The sequence below is a fragment of the Pongo pygmaeus genome, chromosome 14 (genome assembly GCF_028885625.2).
Source record: "Pongo pygmaeus isolate AG05252 chromosome 14, NHGRI_mPonPyg2-v2.0_pri, whole genome shotgun sequence".
Taxonomy (NCBI): Eukaryota; Metazoa; Chordata; class Mammalia; order Primates; family Hominidae; genus Pongo; species Pongo pygmaeus.
In genome coordinates this window covers 95,419,979-95,442,515 of record NC_072387.2, presented here as the reverse complement: position 1 = coordinate 95,442,515, position 22,537 = coordinate 95,419,979, and the positions used below count along the sequence as shown (strand labels likewise).

Genomic DNA, 22,537 nt, shown 5'->3' with positions numbered 1-22,537 from the left:
TATAATAGTGTAAGATAAATAACATCTAAAACACTTTTAAGTATGTACCAGTGCTTAGTGTGATTACAGTAAACAATAATTTGTTGCGTATTTCAAAATAACTAAACAGTGGAACTGGAATGTTTCCAGCACGAAGAAATAATAAATTCTTGAGATGATGGACACAGCAATTACACTGATTTGATCATTTTACATCATACGCTTGTATCAAAAATATCACATGTGACTCATAAAATTGTTATTATATACCATAATAATTACAAATAACAATTTAAAAGAATCCCTAAATTTGTCTATATACAGGTACTTTTGCATTTATCAATGTTAATGTAAGGATTCTGAATTTATAGTATTGTTCTAATAATTTTCATATTATCATAAATCTACATAAATTTCTTAGCTACAAAGCTACTTTACCCATCTAGAAGAGGTACAAAAAAATCAAAATTTTTAAAAAGACTTCAGTATAAGACTAACTAGAAATCACAATTTTCATAACCTAATGATTCATGCATATATTGTTGAGAACATATTTTCTCAATCTGTACCTACATCTAACAAACTTGTACATTTGTTTTAAAGAGTTATTATATAAGTGGGTTTTTTGAAAGCAATAAGAATAGAAATTGACAGCGTGGGAGAGGAGACACTATGGTTTACGTTTATTTAGTGAAAGAATAACAACATGATCACCAGTGAGGAATTCAGGTGGTCTAACTACCATATTAGGGTAGAGTAAAATAACTAGTATTCATCATAATACCAAGAAAAATACAAAATTTAATATATTAAAAGTTTAACAAAAGACAGCAAAATTAAATCCTTGGGAGGATAAGAAGTATTAAGTTGTTACATGTGTTGTGAGAAGGGAGAGCAGGGTGATCAAGAAGAAGTGATATCATCACAGCCCTTTGTCGTGTTTGGTGAACACAGGCTCTCCTATTTCAATCCTGCCCTTGTTTGTTCTTCAGATATCGCAGGGGTCTGGTGCACACCCACCCACATTACCAATGCATGCCTACCCCTTCAGTTACTGAAACATACCTGTATCTATTGTGGAGTAGGAAGGAGATGGCACAGATGGAAGGAGTTATTTTTGTTATAAAGGAAAGATTACATATCTACTTGGAAAATCTTATAAAATATCTAGGCCTACCCTAGATAAGGAAGAGTAAGGAGCTCTGAGATGCAGAGCATGAAACATGAATCTGATTCTTAAGACTTTTGGTCTATGTATTGCACTAGAGGCTTTTTCCTCAGGCATATCTGAAGTAAACGAGTGGGAGCTTACATAAACTGACTTCCTCTTATTGTCAGTCCTTATAGCAGCTTGATTCTCATCTACAGAGATAGAAGGACAAGAAGTATAGATGACTAACATAATGTAGTCTGATAAGGAAACTGACATTTATATGCAGAACTTATCAGTCAATAAATTATAATTATCTTTCATTATATTTAAATATACATGTGTTCCTTGATTTAAGATGGAGTTACATCCTGATAAACCTACATAAGCTAAAAATATCAAGTCAGAAATGCATTTAATAAGTTTAATCTACTGAACATGCAGCATAGCCTACTTTATGCATACTCAGAACACTTAAATTAGCCTAGAGTTGGGCAAAATCATCTGGCAACATAGTCCACTATACAGCAGCGGTCCTCAACATTTTTGGCATCAGGGACAAATTGTGGAAGACAATTTTTCCATGGACCAGTGGGGGAGTGGTGATGTTTTCAGGATGATTCAAGCAAGTTACATTTATTGTGCACTTTATTTCTGCTATTGCCTTGTAATATATAATTAAATAATTGTACAACTCACCATAATGTATAGTCAGTGACAGTCCTGAGATTGTTTTCCTGCAACTAGATGGTCTCATTTGATGGTGATGGGAGACAGTGACAGGTCGTCAGGCATTAGATTCTCACAAGGAGTGTGCAACCTAGATTCCTCATATGCACAGTTCACGATAGGGTTCATGCTCCTATGAACACCTAATGCTGTGGCTGATCTAACAGGAGATGGAGCTCAGGTGGTAAAGCAAGTGGAGCAGATGTAAATACAGATGAAGCTTCCCTGGCTCACCCACCACTCACCTCCTGCTGTGCAGCCCAGTTTCTTTTTTATTTTATTTATTTATTTATTTATTTATTTATTTTTGAAACGGAGTCTCACACTGTCATCCAGGTGGAGTGCACTGGCGCAACCTCAGCTCACTGCAACCTCCACCTCCCGGGTTCAAGCGATTCTCCTGCCTCAGCCTCCAGAGTAACTGGAATTACAGGCGCCTGCCACCACGCCTGGCTAATTTTTTTGTATTTTTAATACAGACAGGATTTCACTATGTTGGCCAGGCTGGTCTCTATCTCCTGACCTCGTGATCTGCCCGCCTCGGCCTCCCAAAGTGCTGGGATTACAGGCGTAAGCCACCGCGCCCGGCCGTGCAGTCCAGTTTCTAATAGACTACAGATCGAGTCTGTGGCCAGGGGTTTGGGGCCGCTGCTATAGTGTATCAGGTGTTTACCCTCAAGATCACGGTGGCTGGCTGGGAGGTGTTGTTCACTGGCTCTGCTCAGCATAGAGAGTATCCTACTGCTTTCCACTGAATGTGTATGGCTTTCACATTATCATAAATTTGAAAAATAATAAGAACGATCCTAAGCTGGAGACCATCTGTATATGAATCCTAAATATGTGTGTAAAAATATAAATGATTCATCTTTGTGTTTTCAACTGATGCAATGGTTTGCCCACAATTGACATTAATGCTTACATATTGAATGGGATATGTTTTCAAAAAGTATTTTTATTGAAAAAGATTATCACAAGTGTTTAAAAAAATGTGTTCCTATTATGTATAGAACCAAAACCTGATATTTCTATAAATTGTATCCACTTATTAAAACCGTTGTTCTGAGTATCAGTCATCTGCAGAATAAACAAATTTAGAAGCCAGAGGGAAGTGAATCAGTGAATATAGATTCTGCCTCTTAATTTTGTGCCAATAATTACCTTACCTCTATATGCTCCAATTTTCCCATTGTAATAGTAGTTGTCCCATAGGTATCTTTTAAGGATAAAACTGTTACTATGTGTAGATTAGCTATAGTAGTTACATTCATGTGGAGTGCTCACAGGTATACATACATATGCCTTATTTTTCTTAATGTTATGAATTAAATACCTAAGGTTAAAAAAAACATGTAGGATAGTTTGATTCTGCTTAATAACTGCAGCATGTTCTCTCCCTCTCTTTTTTTTTTTAGATAAACTTTTAATTCTTTGTAAGAACATGCTGAGAAATGGTCAATGATTCCTACAAATTCAGTCTGTAATACCTTGCTTCTAATCATGTTAATATTTGGTTGTCCATTGTTTCTTAAAAATCTACTTTTAAAACACCAGAATAATAATTATGATCCGGCAGTAGAACAACTACATATATAATCTATATATTTAGAGTAAAACTTGAACAGTAGTGGCATGCTATTCCAACTCTTTCAGTAGGTAAGAATTTCTTAAAAAATCCACTAGGGGGTGGTAGAAGAGTAAAAATGCCTTGAACCAAGGAAGGTGTTAGGAATGATTCTTTTAACTCTTATTAATATTATACAAATTTTCAAGGTTGGTTTTAGATTGAAAACCCTGTTTTCATTCCTTCCTTCTTCGCCCAAATCTAGGATTCTTAAAAAGTAATTTCTACTAACATCAAAGAGTAGTCATATTTTGTGGAAGACGTGTCTCTAGATAAAGGAAGGAAGAGCAGGTAAGTGCTATTTTGAATCAATTCATTTCTTAAGAAAGACATGCTAGGTTTTAAATATGATTTTGCCATCAAATAATTATTTGAAATTGCGGAACTCCTTAAATTCAGTACGTGGGAGCTACAGAAAAAATGAGGGACTGCTAGTTAGAAATGCCTCTCTGATTTTTATTAGTCCCCCCCAAAAAACGACACAAAAAGAGTATTTTTTTCTGTAGTCAGGTGACGTCAAACTTAAAACTATTTCTGAATAAAGAAATTTGAAATCCTACTTAGTACAAATGAATATTTTATGAGAATAGAATTTGGATTTATATTGTCCAGGGAAATCTGATAGAAGATATCCACATTTTATCTGATATTTCCTCCTACAGACTATTACTAGGTCATTTCTCCTCTCTTCCTTATGAAAAATCAAGGAGAATCTGTCCATTTAAACAGGTATAACTTCATATAGCTATTTGGTTAATAGATTTTATTGGTTTTTATTATAATTTTATTAGTATTTGTGTATTTTTATTATTATATCATAATAGCTTATGTCCTATTTCAGTATATGGAAACATGAAAATTATAGCTAATGCTATCCTTATTTTCTTAAACATAAAATATACATGGTATTATTTTATAGGATACTCAAACTTCTGAAAAATGTTCTAAAGAAAAATTGTTCTAGAAGGGATAGTGGAGATTAATAGAGGTAAGATGTATACAGTAAAATAGTCAAAAAGATAATTACATTTACAAAAATATCCCTTTATCCTTATAGCCTAAATTTTTCACATAGGTATATATGTAAGAAGTGAAATGTATTTCTGTGTGTTGACTATAGACTGATTCCAAACGAAAAACTTTCTCTTGGTATCTAAGTGAATTCTTTATAGTACAAATATTTAGTTTCTAAGTTATGTAACACTAAAAATGTTATTTACCAAGATGTATTATATCTTATATTATTCTGGAATTTTTCAGTAAAATTTCTGCTAACAAAAAAGCCAATATCATTCAGTAAAACCTGTCAGTAATGATTTATTCACTATGTAGGTTAATATAATACCCACTGATGGCAGTAATAGTTCAGTAAATGTCTTTTTATGTTAATTTCATTGTTGTAAAGTCAAAATGTACAAACTTAAAAATGTACCAATTTATCTGTTGAACTATGCACTTCTATTTCTCAACAAATGTGTACCTTACCAATTACTTTCTTTATTGCATATAGATACAGTTGTAACAAAGTATTTTATTTCTGTCCAGACAAATGTAAAGTTTGGCATTTAAGTTTGCATGACAACTAATCAACCTTAGATTGTCATTGGCATTATTTAAATTCTTTATCATTTTAGATATTTCTCTTTTGATGTCTAAAAATAGCATTCATATTAAATATGTGGAATAAGCAATTAGTTTTTGAATAGCATCTTCTTGAGTATTATTTGTGCATATAAAATTAAAAAGTTATTACTTTTACTCAACTATGTGGAGATGATCTCCAGAGAGATGATCCCAAATAATAGTTAAAAAAATGTCTAGCTATGCTTGATATGGATAATCTTGGTTTTGACAGCTTTATTGTAAGTTGAAATAAATGCAATTGACTTTTTGTAAAATGGTTGTATAATTTTTTAAGATTATAGCTATTAAAATAAGTTTGCATCCCTCAATGACACAACAATTGGTGATAAGCAGAGGCAGTGATGTATGATTTTTGATTGACAATAGAAGACATCCAGGAATTTAATATGTCCTGCAGGTTGTTCACCAAGCATCTGATCTATCACACATATTTAATTATGTGGCATTTGCCTACTCTTATTATTAAGCATCTGAATATAAAATAATTTAGTTGCATAGATTGTGTTAGTACAATTACCAAACAACATTTGGAAATATACAGGGGATCAATTTATTTATTTTTAATTTTTAATCTTGATCCATAGCATTTAGTTATATGGGTGCCAAAAATCTGTCTAAATACATTCCTGAAGAACAAGGAAGTAACTATCCTAAGATTACACAACGGTGAGAACATCCCAAAAAAACAACTTATTTGACTGTTTTCCATGTGCAACACACACTATAGTGCTATGGAGAAAAAATATGAAGTAGACATAAGCCCTTCCTTACAGTGTCTCCCTACAGTCAGAATAACTCACAATCTAGAATTATTCCAATGCACCTTGTTCCCTTGCACATTGTTCATTATGCATCGTGTAAACATTTATTCACAATTTTTTTGGTTCATTTTTCAGGTATTTTTTAAGTTTGCTTAGTCCTCCATTTGAAGTGGGAATTTTTATGAAATTTTTCAATAGGATTTATATGAAGACAGACTGGTCATAGCTTAAGCTTTCAGAGGAAAGTTACTGTTTTGTTTTCTTTTAGGTTTTGCCAGGTTAAACACGGGTATTAGAGAATTCGTGTTCATTGAATTAAAACCACCAAGAGGAAGTTTTTATTACACAACTTCTCTTAGAATAAAGCACTCCCTGTATCAGTTTTATACCTTTGCTATTAGATCAAATTAAGTATGAAGGAAACATAAGACTTACATAACAAATTAAACTTTTTGTTAAAGGTACAATGCAAAAGGCAAATTTCCTAAACATCCATCCAGTTCAATGTCATCTTCATGGTGAGGCCTTCCTCCAATTCCCCAAGGTGACTTACTTAATCGCTTCTTCCTCTGTATTTCCATAGTGTTTCTTCTAGTCTTTTTATCCATTATATATCCATAAAACATTATATGTATCTTATACATTTCCTCCAGGACACACGACTTTTCATTGAGGTAAGTCATACACAATGAACATTGTGCCAAGGACCTACTCATCTGCAGATGTGTGTATATTGCAAAAGTTAGCAACATTTTCTATTCTTCATCATCTAAAAGTTAGTCTCTTAGTTTAATTGTATGTTGTTATCGGAAGTCAAGATATCCATAATAATTAAACTCTTATTCTTAGGCAACAGAAAAAGTAATGTTTAGAAAGTGTTTTGTCCTCTCCCAGTGAAACATGAAAGAACACCCTGGGTTCACAATCTGAAAATTGTGTAGCATACAATTTTGAAAGATGAAAGGCAACATTCTTCTATTATTACATTCTATGAATTGGATTTATGTAAATAAGTCAATTGTGTATTTAAGTAGACTTTACTCATTGTTCTTTTTAAATATTATTTTCTCATTTTATAAAAGTTATTACTTGTGTATACAATAAAGAGAATGAAAATATAAAATAAACATTTGAGTTAAATTTAAACTATGGAATTGCTAGTGAATTTTATTTTTTCTTATTTATTTTGCATTTTTAAAGTTTCTTAATGGCACAAAGACACTTTTCAAAAAGTATATGCAAACAAAGAAAACTTTTGTGCACAATAAGAACATAATTTTTAAATGTTTATAAAATTAGCGTATCAGGGTCTCTAGAGACTGTGTATTTATGCATTATTTATAAGTATTTGTAATATTTTATTTTAGTAGCATTATCATGAGTTTCAGTGTAATTCCCTGACACTACAAAGAAAGCAGATTCCACAATAATATGTTTCCCAATAATGTGTTTAATATTCCTTTTAAAACGATCAAATAAGTATGTAAAAAGTGAAACTGAGTTAAGATTATTTAATTTTTTTTCAAAGAGTGAAATGACTAGCTAATATTTAAAATTCCCTATAGTATTATCATCCCCCCAAAATCACCAAGTTTCATACTTTCTAACTTCAGAGTATTTAAATATGCCTCTGTCTACACCACAGATGGTACAGAGTTCTCTCCCTGCAAGCCTTTCAGATTTTTGAATTAAACTCAATCTCACACACGTCTTCACTTTACCTCTTAAATGTGACACTAAAAAAGGTGGAAAGCCACTCTGAGGTGGAATTGGTCCTATTTAGAGTGAATAAATCTCATTGTTTTACTTTTTTCTTTTCTTTTTCCAGTGCTCATTCTTGGTGTTTTCATTCTATTTGTACTGTACACATCATCTGTTCAACAAATTTCATAAAACATTCTACCACCTAGTCTTTGAGGTCATTGGCTATTAAGATGATCTCCCCGCATCCAAGAAAGCAGGGAGGGAAGGCCTTCACTTCCTATGTCGTCATGCACAATAAACTATGCTGACTGTAGGCTGTTGCTCTAAAATTAATAACAGAGATGGGTTTATGTCTTCTGACTGCTTGGTATTCTTCAATGCAATTATAATACTTTCATGTTGGCCCTTTAGAAATATACACTCTGAAAGCAGAGATATTGTTAAATGTCACAACAACACATAATTTACAGATTGTGATTAAAAATAATTAATAAAAAAAATTAGCCAGGCATGGTGGTGGGCACCCGTTATCCCAGCTACTCAGGAGGCTGAGGCAGAAGAATTGCTTGAAGCCAGGAGACGGCTTCAACAACAACACAGTGCCACTGCACTCCAGCCTGGGCAACAGAGTGAGACTCCATCTCCAAAAAAAATTATTAATAATTAGCCTCTAATCCTAGCACTTTGGGAGGCCAAGATGGGAGGCTCACTTGAGGCCAGGAGTTTGAGAACAGCCTGGGAAACATGGTAAGACCCCCATGTCTATAAAAAATAAAAGAATCAGCTGGGCATGGTAGTGCATGCCCCAAGTCCCAGGTACTTATGAGGCTGAGATGGGAGGGTTTCTTGAGCCTAGGAGTTGGAGGTTACTGTGAGCTACGATTGCACTGTACTCCAGCCTGGATAACAGAGTAAGACCCTGTCTCTATATATAATAACAAAAATAATAATACATAATAATAATATGAAGTTACTGGGGAGCAGGCATAGATTAGGTGGGGAGATAAATAAAATTCATTGTTTATTATAATCATGTGATGAATTTATTACTAAAACTACACTAAGAAAGTACTTTCCCATTGACTACTTGGAAATTAAAAATATTGTTAAAATAAATGTTGTTCAATAATCATTAGCACATATCCTGCCATAATAAACATTTTGGAAAGAATGGCTACATTACTGATTTGATATAATGACTGAAGAGTTACAGTGAAAAAAACCTAGAGAACAGCAGACTTGTCTACATTCTCTTCAGATGTGCTAGTGTATATTTTAACTAAGTTTGAGATAATGCTGAGTAATTCATTATCAACATTACCACTTTAAATTAAAAGTTATAGATTGCTCCTCAAACAATTATTTTTCTAGTTTCCTATTCCCAATGAAAACTTATAGAACAAGTGAATAATTTTTTTAAAAAGTGTTTTTAATCAATATTTCTCTCCCTTACCATTGTGGGGAATTGACCAGTAATTACTGCAACTGACCAGTAATTTATGCACTAAAAACACAAGATTCATTATTTAGTAAAGGAATTCATGATAAAAATCTTCAAATTTCTGCTATGTGTATATGATTGATAAAATAGATATATGATCAAATTGAAGGACATGAGAGAAATATGTGTCAATCTACAAAGAAATTACTTTCATTTGTCCACATGTAGACTTGAAAAGTTTTGCTCCACATACTATGCTACTAGAATATTTCTCCTATGCATTTGACTGCAAAACCTAAAGGAATGCACGTGGAAAATTAGGACTACAGAGTTGAGAGGGAAATTATTCTTGCCCCTTCGTTTTTTAATTGATTAGAATTCTAACTATCTATCTAAATCATTACCTTGATTTAAGTTAATTTGGCTAGCAGCTAGCAGGAAATTGTGCCAAACACTAATTATTTATATTTAATTTCACTTATACTCTTCATTCTCTTATTTTTTTATTTTTACTGTATTTTCCAACCCCCTCCTCTGTATCATCATCTGTTTTCCATGTTAAAGCACAAAATGTCATTAAAATAAATGAGAAACTTAATTACTGGGAAATATAAGGGAAAGTGAGAATATTGAAAATTCCCACAGAGCCCTTATATTTTTGGAAAAAATATACCACCCTGAGACAATAAAACTATATGAATCTGAGTGTATATCATTAAATAATAATATGATATTCTTCTATTTTGATGACTTAAGCTATATCAACTCTCCTTTTTAAAAATAGCACTTTCTGAAATGACACCTACTATTACATAGAAAGCCTCTAGAATCTGTGTTTATTCTAAACAGAATAAACAAATAAAAGACAGCATCTAGTATATGCACTTTGGATGTGAAAAAGTTCAGGAAGGTAGGTAAGAAGAATAATTTTTTCAACCACAGGCTTTTTGAGAAATAACGAATCCAACAAGAGTAATAATAGTGATGATTCAGAAACTTTTAAGAGCTGAAGAAACACGCAATTTTTAAGATATAACCTATTAAGAATAAATTCTCTCTGAGCTAGCACTATACAAATCAGGTTATTGTAATATCTACATATTTCACTTGTTTCATTTTATCTGTAAAGATACAATGTTATATTTTTGAAAGTGATAAACAGAACTTGATCAATGATAATTATTTTGTGTTTAAAGATTTTTAAATATATTTTAAAATAATTATGCTTTTCTTCTAAATAAATATATTAAAATAACTGAAAGATCTTCATTTCTAAGTTTAATTATTAAATATTAGCTCTAGGGAAAGAAATAATGAAGTAAAAACTTAGAGTCCCTAACATAAGGCTTTAAAAAAGTTAAATGGTGAATACAAAAATACAAATATTGCAGGGAAGCAGTTCATGTTAACATTTTACAATCTAGTTAGTGCACAATTTCAACTATAAATACCAGATTTAAAAAAAAAAAGAAGAAAAAAAGAGGCAACTACTCTATAGGCAGCATTCTTGTGTTTCCTGCACACATGTGTGCAAACACTACAGAACAGTGTTAGTTGAGAATTTAACATAATGTATTATTTAGCTTGCTACAACACAATGTACTATTAAGCATTTAAAACGACGTGTTATTATTTCCATCAAAATTCATTTGCTCTATATTTGGTATTGAAAGGGAGTGGAAAGACCATTTGCAGAAAGAGGAGGAGTTGAGCAGTCCCAAGGTGGAGCTGTCTCTTGTGTTATATGACACTGGCAGATTAAAACGCTCTGATAGGGAAGGGCTTAAAGGCTGAGTCAAAAGCCAAGAAGTCTCTTTATTTACGCCTACCTCCCAGCCCTTGGCAATCTGACTAATAACAAACTGAGCTAACAAGAAATACTAGAAAAGGAGGAAGGAGAACATTGCTGCAGCTTGGATCTACAACCTAAGAAAGCAAGAGTGATCAATCCCAGCTCTGTTAAACATCTTGTTTACTTACTGCATTCAGCAGCTTGCAAATGGTTAACTATATGCAAAAAAGTCAGCATAGCTGTGAAGTATGCCGTGAATTTTAATTGAGGGAAAAAGAGACAATTGCTTCAGGATGCTCTAGTATGCACTCTGCTTGAAATATTTTCAATGAAATGCTCAGTATTCTATCTTTGACCAGAGGTTTTAACTTTATGAAGCTATGGGACTTGACAAAAAGTGATATTTGAGAAGAAAGTACGCAGTGGTTGGTATTTTCTTTTTTAATAAAGGAATTGAATTACTTTGAACACCTCTTCCAGCTGTGCATTACAGATAACGTCAGGAAGAGTCTCTGCTTTACAGGTAAGATGAATGTTTCCAGGCTTTTCTTATACTTATTTTTGCATTATAGTAAAGTGATTGAATTTGTATGTTTGCTTCCTTTAAATAAACAACTTTGCATTAAGGGATACTCAATTTCATTCTTGCTTACTGGCACAACTAACACTGTAGCAGATGCCTGTATTCTCTGAGCAGCAGACATTTAGTCTAACAGCTGGCTACAGAGAAGAACAAATATAATATTCCACTATTTCTTTTACAACATGCAGTTTGTTGTTAGAAACTAAATATGTGTGCTTTCTGAAGGAAGGATCACTTCCAAATGCGAATGTTAAATTGCAAATATAAGCAGAATATTGAATAATCTTTGCATTTTGTATGCTACTTATTTTCTGACTTGAAAATATGTATTCTCAGAAAATATGTCAATGAGTATCTTTTGACCTCTTTACCACTGTATCAGATATTGTCAGTAGAGAACCACTTTTCACATCTGTGTGTGTTTCTGAAAAGATTAGAAACTGTTTCCTAGCACATTTTGAAGAGCATAAAATTCATATAGGATTTAAAAAATAACAAGAGTTTATCACTGAAAAATTATTTACTATTTTCTCTGATGCTATACCTGGTGAAATAAATCTTACTGTTTCTTGGTAATTTATGAATAAGTACTTTTAGTGATTGTGGAAGCTAATCCACAAGTTGAAGACTCCAACTACAAGCTGCTTGTTTATAAACTCAGCTCACAAAGCTGTTTAAAATCAAATTATTTACCTATAGAAAAATAAAGTCTTCTAACTTTCCCTTTACACAGACACAGTATGTTGTTTTGTTTCTTCAGTTGCCTTTTGCCTTTCAGGAACTTTGTACTATATGTGTTTTCAATAAAACACTATGTTTTCAGGGAATGCAAGTTTACTTTCAGCATTGTTGATTGGGTTCTGGTATGTTTTACCTGATTGTGAATTTTAATTTGATTCAGTTACTGTTCATATTTCAAACAACAAAAATGAAAACTGATTACTATTTTGAAAAGTTGAATAGTCATAAGATGTGCTGTTTATATTTCAATTTAGTTTATATAAATTTAAAGTATAATATTTAAAGGAAGGAAATAAAATTAGATCTCATTAGAGCTATAAATGTTTACCTTGCATAACTGTCATTTAAAGGGCAAAACCTTTCTATGAATTGCTGTTTCAGATGCATTTCTTACATGTTTCAGGATTAGAATACATGACATTATTCTGAACCATCCTTTTTTTCTTTTACCAAATTTGAAATATCATCAAAAAGTTTAATATGGCACAGTTTGTTTCAGATTTCATTGTTTGTGACTTTAAGCCTTATAATAAAGGAGACCAGCTGCTTAATTATGTGATGACATTCAGCGCCCTAAAGACTGTTTCAAGACCTCATTAGGAAGTCATTTGCTAGAAGTTTATATGAAGCATTGTTTATTCTTTTACAACAGCCTGAAATGTGTGTTAAAGATTAATCTTGCTTCTTTAGTTTTTATCGTTTCCACCTCATCTATAACGTAATAAAAAAGCAGTAAGCAATATACTGCTTCTAGAAATTCAATATTAAATATAATGATTTAAGTGAAATTTGAATGGTCACACTTAAGTGTATGTATCTGATACTATTACGCTTATACAAACTACCCTAGATTGAATAGTTAAAAGAGTTCTTATAGGTACTGTACTTTATTACATGATCAAAGACATATTTTCCTCAAGGTTTTCAAAATGAACAATAAAATTAGTGTATATATATATGTATATATATAAAGCCAAAACCGAAGCAAGTTAAAACACAGACACAGTTATTAGATGTTATTGTGTGACACCCAGTTCAACAATATAAAGAAGACAATGCATGCTACATGCGTACATGCATATACACATACACATATGCACACGTACATTCTTTTATCATTTTTTACATTCCCTACAGTTCTCTATGCTTACAGCTAATAACTATGTATTTGTCTTATACTATAATCCTCCAGCCTTAAATGTATGTACTGTAAGGTTAAAAAAAAATTTCAAATATGTAACTTTCCATCATAGTGAAGTATCAGTGCTCTAAGGCAGCATCTCTCTCATCTGTTAAAATGCAGGTTATTCATCAGATGTGAGCACAAATTTTATGATATAATATTTTAAATTCCCCTTGACCTAAATTTTATATTTTGACCACAATGCAAGTTAAAAGTCAGCCAGACTTGCCTGTCTGAGTATTAGGAAAAAAGAAAAAGAAAAGAACAATGTAAATGCAGCAAGGTACCCATATTTTCATGGTAATCAGTCATTTGCTTTTTGGAGAAAAACCTATTATTTTGAAAATGTCAGCTTCATCTCCTCCCCAGTTCTGCCCACTAAAGTCCCTTGCTATTGCGTTTTATTTTACAGAATCGGATTTCATCACATGACAACATGAAGCTGTGGATTCATCTCTTTTATTCATCTCTCCTTGCCTGTATATCTTTACACTCCCAAACTCCAGTGTTCTCATCCAGAGGCGCTTGTGATTCTCTTTGCAATTGTGAGGAAAAAGATGGCACAATGCTAATAAATTGTGAAGCAAAAGGTATCAAGATGGTATCTGAAATAAGTGTGCCACCATCACGACCTTTCCAACTAAGCTTATTAAATAATGGCTTGACAGTGCTTCACACAAATGACTTTTCTGGGCTTACCAATGCTATTTCAATACACCTTGGATTTAACAATATTGCAGATATTGAGATAGGTGCATTTAATGGCCTTGGTCTCCTGAAACAACTTCATATCAATCACAATTCTTTAGAAATTCTTAAAGAGGATACTTTCCATGGACTGGAAAACCTGGAATTCCTGCAAGCAGATAACAATTTCATCACAGTGATTGAACCAAGTGCCTTTAGCAAGCTCAACAGACTCAAAGTGTTAATTTTAAATGACAATGCTATTGAGAGTCTTCCTCCAAACATCTTCCGATTTGTTCCTTTAACCCATCTAGATCTTCGTGGAAATCAGTTACAAACATTGCCTTATGTTGGTTTTCTCGAACACATTGGCCGAATATTGGATCTTCAGTTGGAGGACAACAAATGGGCCTGCAATTGTGACTTATTGCAGTTAAAAACTTGGTTGGAGAACATGCCTCCGCAGTCTATAATTGGTGATGTTGTCTGCAACAGTCCTCCATTTTTTAAAGGAAGTATACTCAGTAGACTAAAGAAGGAATCTATTTGCCCCACTCCACCAGTGTATGAAGAACATGAGGATCCCTCAGGATCATTACATCTGGCAGCAACATCTTCAATAAATGATAGCCGCATGTCAACTAAGACCACGTCCATTCTAAAACTACCCACCAAAGCACCAGGTTTGATACCTTATATTACAAAGCCATCCACTCAACTTCCAGGACCTTACTGCCCTATTCCTTGTAACTGCAAAGTCCTATCCCCATCAGGACTTCTAATACATTGTCAGGAACGCAACATTGAAAGCTTATCAGATCTGAGACCTCCTCCGCAAAATCCTAGAAAGCTCATTCTAGCGGGAAATATTATTCATAGTTTAATGAAGTCTGATCTAGTGGAATATTTCACTTTGGAAATGCTTCATTTGGGAAACAATCGTATTGAAGTTCTTGAAGAAGGATCATTTATGAACCTAACGAGATTACAAAAGCTCTATCTAAATGGTAACCACCTGACCAAATTAAGCAAAGGCATGTTCCTTGGTCTCCATAATCTTGAATACTTATATCTTGAATACAATGCCATTAAGGAAATACTGCCGGGAACCTTTAATCCAATGCCTAAACTTAAAGTCCTCTATTTAAATAACAACCTCCTCCAAGTTTTACCACCACATATTTTTTCAGGGGTTCCTCTAACTAAGGTAAATCTTAAAACAAACCAGTTTACCCATCTACCTGTAAGTAATATTTTGGATGATCTTGATTTACTAACCCAGATTGACCTTGAGGATAACCCCTGGGACTGCTCCTGTGACCTGGTTGGACTGCAGCAATGGATACAAAAGTTAAGCAAGAACACAGTGACAGATGACATCCTCTGCACTTCCCCTGGGCATCTCGACAAAAAGGAATTAAAAGCCCTAAATAGTGAACTTCTCTGTCCAGGTTTAGTAAATAACCCATCCATGCCAACACAGACTAGTTACATTATTGTCACCACTCCCGCAACAACAACAAATACGGCTGATACTATTTTACGATCTCTTACGGATGCTGTGCCACTGTCTGTTCTAATTTTGGGACTTCTGATTGTGTTCATCACTATTGTTTTCTGTGCTGCAGGGATAGTGGTTCTTGTTCTTCACCGCAGGAGAAGATACAAAAAGAAACAAGTAGATGAGCAAATGAGAGACAACAGTCCTGTGCATCTTCAGTACAGCATGTATGGCCATAAAACCACTCATCACACTACTGAAAGACCCTCTGCCTCACTCTATGAACAGCACATGGTGAGCCCCATGGTTCATGTCTATAGAAGTCCATCCTTTGGTCCAAAGCATCTGGAAGAGGAAGAAGAGAGGAATGAGAGAGAAGGAAGCGATGCAAAACATCTCCAAAGAAGTCTTTTGGAACGGGAAAATCATTCACCACTCACAGGGTCAAATACGAAATACAAAACCATGAACCAATCAACAGAATTTTTATCCTTCCAAGATGCCAGCTCATTGTATAGAAACATTATAGAAAAAGAAAGGGAACTTCAGCAACTGGGAATCACAGAATACCTAAGGAAAAACATTGCTCAGCTCCAGCCTGATATGGAGGCACATTATCCTGGAGCCCACGAAGAGCTGAAATTAATGGAAACATTAATGTACTCACGTCCAAGGAAGGTATTAGTGGAACAGACGAAAAATGAGTATTTTGAACTTAAAGCTAATTTACATGCTGAACCTGACTATTTAGAAGTCCTGGAGCAGCAAACATAGATGGAGAGTTTGAGGGCTTTCGCAGAAATGCTGTGATTCTAAGTCCATACCTTGTAAGTAAGTGCCTTACGTGAGTGTGTCATCAATCAGAACTTAAGCACAGCAGTAAACTATGGGGAAAAAAAAGAAGAAGAAAAAGAAACTCAGGGATCACTGGGAGAAGCCATGGCATTATCTTCAGGCAATTTAGTCTGTCCCAAATAAAATAAATCCTTTCATGTAAATCATTCAAGGGTTATAGTAATATTTCTCCATATACTGAAAAGTGTCTCATAGGAGTCCTCTTGCACATCTAAAAAGGTTGAACATTTAAGTATCCCGAATTTTCTTGAATTGCTTTCCCTATGGATTAATTACAATTGGATTTCATCATTTAAAAACCGTACCTGTATATGTAGTTATAATATGTAAGGAATACATTGTTTATAACCAGTATGTACTTCAAAAATGTGTATTGTCAAACATACCTAACTTTCTTGCAATAAATGCAAAAGAAACTGGAACTTGACAATTATAAATAGTAATAGTGAAGAAAAAATAGAAAGGTTGCAATTATATAGGCCATGGGTGGCTCAAAACTTTGAACATTTGAGCTTAAACAAATGCCACTCTCATGCATTCTAAGATTAAAAAGTTAAAATGATTAATAGTTCAGGTGGAATAAATAAGCATACTTTTTGGGTTTTCTACACATTTTGTGTAGATAATTTTAATGTCAGTGCTGCTGTGAACTAAAGTATGTCATTCATGCTCAAAGTTTAATTCTTCTTCTTGGGATATTTTTAAAATGCTACTGAGTTTCTGCTGTAAATATGATTAGCGAATCTATTGGGTTTGCTTTATTTCATAGGCTTAATTCTTTGTAAATTTGAATGACCATGATAGAAATACATTTCTTGTGGCAAGTAATTCACAGTTGTAAAGTAAATAGGAAAGATTATTTTATTTTTATTGATGTACATTGATAGATGCCATAAATCAGTAGCAAAAGGCACTTCTAAAGGTAAGTGGTTTCAGTTGCCTCAAGAGAGGGACAATGTAGCTTTATTTTACAAGAAGGCATAGTTAGATTTCTATGAAATATTTATTCTGTACAGTTTTATATATTTTTGGTTCACAAAAGTAATTATTCTTGGGTGCCTTTCAAGAAAATTAAAACTACTACTCACTACAATAAAACTAAAATGAAAACTCTTTTTTAAATGTGCTTTCTTAAATTAGTTTTACTTGTCATGCAATCAAGTAAGGATTAACACACATACAAACATACAGACACACACACGCTACGGGAGGTTTCTATTTGTTGTTTACACACAGAAGTATCTTGTTCATGTTGTGAAAAAGGCTATTTGATTTTTGGTATGCTTAACAGGGAGCCAAATTTAAAGTATGTCTAGCAGTTTTCCCTTTCAAGCAAATAATTTTCAAATGCAACATAAAAGGAAATGCTTATTTCTATCCTTTCTAATTATAGAATCAATCATACCTGCACACTTTCACAAGACAAAGTGAAATTAATCAAGGTAATCTGGGAATGTTTTCTGAACACCACACAGACTCACGTACTGGGCTATGAAGGAACACATTTTCCATAAGGAAGTACTCCCTTCAATTTACTCAACAATATTACAGTGATTCCTAAATGGTCTATTAAATATTTTGGCTTTTAATATCTAACATTGCACTAATGGCAGAATATACATTATTTTATTTTTAATAAGAAGCCTTCTTGTTGATAAAAACAATATGGGCTGTGCTGCATAGTATGAAGACTAATTATAAGTAATGTAAAATCATATCATGAGCTTTTTTAAGTTATTGTATATATTAATGAAAATCAATCAAGAGTTATGTAGTAAAAGGTTTATTGAAAACCAAAATTTCCTCATTAGCTTCCAAAGTTTGGAAGCACAAAGGTGGAAATTCTTTAAGTAACAATTTCTAAGGGAAAATGTGTGTGCATATGAAATGCTGGATGTTTATCTACTAAAAAATATTCAGCATGGTAAATAGTAAAATCTCCAAAACATTATTTTAAAAATTACATTCTCAAGAGAAGAACAAATAAAGGCCAGAATTCATGTTATTGCACTTCTTTTACTCAGTTGAGTATCTGCCAATATTTTCTAATTCTAATCAGGTACATAGAGGTATTAGGAAGACTTAAGATATTCCCATGCCTGGAGAACGCTTGGAATGGATCCATGAATGCAGACAGAGACATGCCCTCAAAAACATTCTTTTCTTTGGGATGGGGGAAATATTTCTTTAATCTTTATTGTCATTAATTGCCTAAAGTAATAATGTTCACTCTTTAACTTATAATGAAGAGGAACAAAGTTGTTTAAGAAGCCATGTAAGTATATCCCCAAAATCAAAATACAATCCTTATTCTGAATATAACTTAAAACTGACATGGAAATTACAATAGTTTCCAAAAGCAAGAGATTTTAATGGTTTAAATGTTTCATTCATGACTCTTTGTGGAATTTGTTTTCCTACTGGTTGTTGGGAGTTGAGAAAGGTAATGATGGTCTCTAATATTTTGTGATCTATGAGACTTTCTCAGAACTTTGATTATTTGACCTGAATTTCCAATTTCTTCTCCTTCCCACTAAAGAATAACTTTTATTATACTCCTTGTTTGATTGTTCACTTAAGCAACCAATTTGGTCTCTTTCAGCAGCTAATTGACAGATTCAGAATTCCAATTCCTCTTTCAGTATCCTCAGTGTTACTCACCTGAATCCGGCCATTAAAAAAAAAAAAGTCGACTTTTAATTATCTTAGCTTTTCTTCTTGATTTAAACAGAAGTTACATTTTGCCTACTGCACATCAATGCAATTTATGACTCATGTCCAAAAAATGAAATTTTGTAATGTAGTGGTAGTAGTGTATAATCATCCTAGATAAATCTTTTTAATATAAGTCAATTTATTTGATATTGGTTGTATTAATACTTATTTAACAAATCATTTTTTACTAAATTACATGAAATTACTTACTGTAAATTTATAAAAGTGTTCTTCCGATATCTTTCATTTATATCCATCAATGGGATGGAAATTTTCCTCTCTATAAGAAAGAATTTTATCAGTGATGTTACCCTCTTTGAAAGAATCTCTTATATCATGGAGGAGGGAAAGCCCTTCCTTGCTGCTATAATATTAAATAAACTGCAGTACCATCTAAGCTGCCTTAAGCTGCCTGAATGCCTTTGCCCAATTAATTAAAAATGCTTAATCCTTGATTCAGGATTAAAGAATGTGACACGAGCATCCCTTTGTCATTAAAATGACAGTTTTAAAAATAATGGTTTATTCTCTTCCTTTATGCCCTTCCATATATTATATGTATATGTATGTACAAACATATACACACACATACAAACACAGGTGAGAGAGACAGAGAGAGACCTAATAAAGATGTGGTAAGTCATCTCAATATACCTGTAATTTATTTTGCATTTTTCATTATTTTATGATAGCAAATAGCTATGTAATCAACAGCACTTTTTAAGAAGAGGAATACTACCAACTTGAATAATTGTTTTGCCATAAACTGTTTATTTTTTAATAAAAATAAACACAAATATCCAAAGACAGCTCACCAAAGTTCCCCATATATGAGTTTCTGCAAGATTATTTTAGGAGATTGTTTTCTGCATAAAAAGAAAATTGCCCATGTGTATACAAATGGTAACTATTTGGGAAGGGAAGGCTGAATCTCCTGGTAGTTAAGAAATGGTTTTACAGTGAATTTGAGGGTTCTTCTCTATTTCTGTTCCCTATAGAGCATTTCTATGAAGAAGTTGGAGTATCATAAAAGGACAAGCTTTTATTGTAAAATAAAACACAATTAAAAGACTTTCTCAGGAGGAGTGGTCTTATATCTGGCAGCCACATCAAGAATGATCACATTGATAATTATATTATTTAACAACCAAATATTTTTTGGAAACAACATTATCTGTCTTACAATTAGCTTTTTTTAAAAGGCAAATTTTATTTATTATATTTGCATTCATTCTTATGTATAGGTAACATAAAGAAGACTGCCAGATGTAAAATCCTCTTCTAGCTGCTTTGAAAGCAAAATCAAATAGACAAATACTCTTCTGTTAGTAAATGTCTTTCAGCAGATTAGTGAATGAAGGAAACAATTCAAAACAACAAATTACACACACACACAGGTTCATGTATTTCCAATTTAAATTATTTAAAATTGTACACTTTCTAAAGAGAGTACTTTTGTTTTAGAATTTTGAAACAGGAACAGCAGGAAGACCTGACCTTCCACAAGTAATTATTTGCCTCTTCACATCTCTTAGGTTCTACCAGTGAGAAAATGGATTATACAATGAGTAAGGTATTTTGAATTGCTTGTCTTGTAGAAAATCTCTGGGCATTGAAATGGCATTTCATTGTATTTGGTTTTATGGAAGTCTTGAAGAGACACTACACACAAAAATAATCATTCTTGCCAAAATGAACTTGATTTATTTTAAACTCATATTGTTATCAGTGATGAAATCACCATTAGTGAATGTATGTTAAGTGTATTTTCATCCATTTCCTTGGTGTTGTAAGTAATCAAAAGACTTATAAGCCCCTTTTATTGTCTTTGCATAATAAATAATGCCATATGTTAATATAGCAATACATAGTAGAAGAAAGTTAACATTAGGGTTCAAAGGAGTTCTGATCCTCAAAAATCAGATCAGTGTAAATGCTACATATGGTTTCATCCATTAAGTTTTCCATGGACACACTTTGGGCCTGTTCCTAGCATTCTGAAGTACTTTGGCTTAATGAATATATATTTGAAGAAAACAATGCACTGTGATACAGCAAACACAATTCCTAGATATAAGCACATCATAAACTTTATCTATTCTAACTTTCTCATTTAGAAAATGAAGGAGCTAAGGGGTTTGCTTAGCACTATGTAAGTAGTGAGAGTAACAAGGCCAGAATTGGAACCCTATTTGATTGCTGCTGTTAACTTACATTGTTTTGCTTTATTCTCAGGGCAGTCGTCCTCATCAGACTCTTGTTATAACCAAACATATTTACAGGGCATGTGAAATCACAGAAAACGTATGTTTTGCCATTGTGCACACGTTGCTTCTATGTTTAGGTAGGACACTGTGACTTTTTAACATCTTATTGAAAAAAATGGAGACATTTCACTAACTTTAGTCATGGAGTACCTAATTCTAGATTATTCAGAATGATATATTAGCAGATTTTAGATACAGCTTTAAAAATGCTGACTGATTTATCAGACTGAATAACATGTACATCTGGCAAACACAAACTCATTGTTTGGTTTCTTTTTTCTAATTCTGAATACTTAATTACTATTTATCAATACCAACTTTCAGGAATTTATGTTTTATTTCATAAAATAAAATATTGACAGTAGTTAAAATACAGACAGTTCTCATGATAATAAATTGATTTAAAACTTCTATAAACAATATATATTTTAAGTGTTATTAGAATTATCAGATACACAAAGATTATGGTGACAGACATTTTCATGTTTTAATGTTTTAAGATATCTGACTGCAGTAACCTTTGTTTTCATGGTGCAGCTTGTAAGTTAAAGATTACTATCTCAATGAATGTGTCATTTGAATCCTAAAGAGACACCTATATAGTGTGAGGAATTTTGTTCCCTTTTAAATACACTTTATTTTTTAGAGCAGTTTTGGGTTCACAGCAAAGTTGACTAAAAAGTACAGAGTTGCCATATATCCCTTGTTCCCACACAAGCACAGCCTCCCCAGCTATCAATATCTAGCAACAAGATGGTGCATTTGTTATAATTAATGAACCTACTTTTACACATTATCACCCAAAGTGAACTGTTTACATTAGTGTTCATTTTTGTATATTCTGTGGGTTTTGACCAATGTCCCCACAATTGTAGTATTCTGTAGAATGGTGTCACTCTCCTAAAAACTGTCTGAGCTTTGTCTAGTTATTGATCTTTTTACTGCTGTGATAGTTTTGTGTTTTCTAGAATGTCATAGAGTTGGAATCATATAGTTTATATCCTTTTCAAACTGGCTTCTTTCACTTAGTAATACACATTAAAGGTTCCTCAATGTCCTTTCATTTCTTGACAGCTCATTTCTTCCTGGGCACTGAATAATATTCCATGATGTACCACAACTTATTTACCCATTTACTTATTAAAGAATTTCTTGGTTTCTTCCAAGATTTGACAAATATA

The 22,537-nt window shown here is 32.8% G+C and overlaps 1 protein-coding gene and 1 long non-coding RNA gene across 3 annotated transcripts in view; one reads left to right on the top strand and one right to left on the bottom strand.

Annotated features, from left to right (window-relative positions):
• The window catches only part of LOC134738074 (uncharacterized), a 440,002-nt gene that overhangs the window by 296,002 nt on the left and 121,463 nt on the right, over nt 1–22,537 (bottom strand). The window lies entirely within an intron of this gene.
• Nucleotides 10,844–17,499, top strand: SLITRK6 (SLIT and NTRK like family member 6). The gene is made up of 2 exons (XM_054446789.2): nt 10,844–11,347; nt 13,744–17,499. The coding sequence occupies exon 2, from the start codon at nt 13,768–13,770 to the stop codon at nt 16,291–16,293; it is 2,526 nt and encodes an 841-aa protein (XP_054302764.2). The 5' UTR covers nt 10,844–11,347; nt 13,744–13,767; the 3' UTR covers nt 16,294–17,499.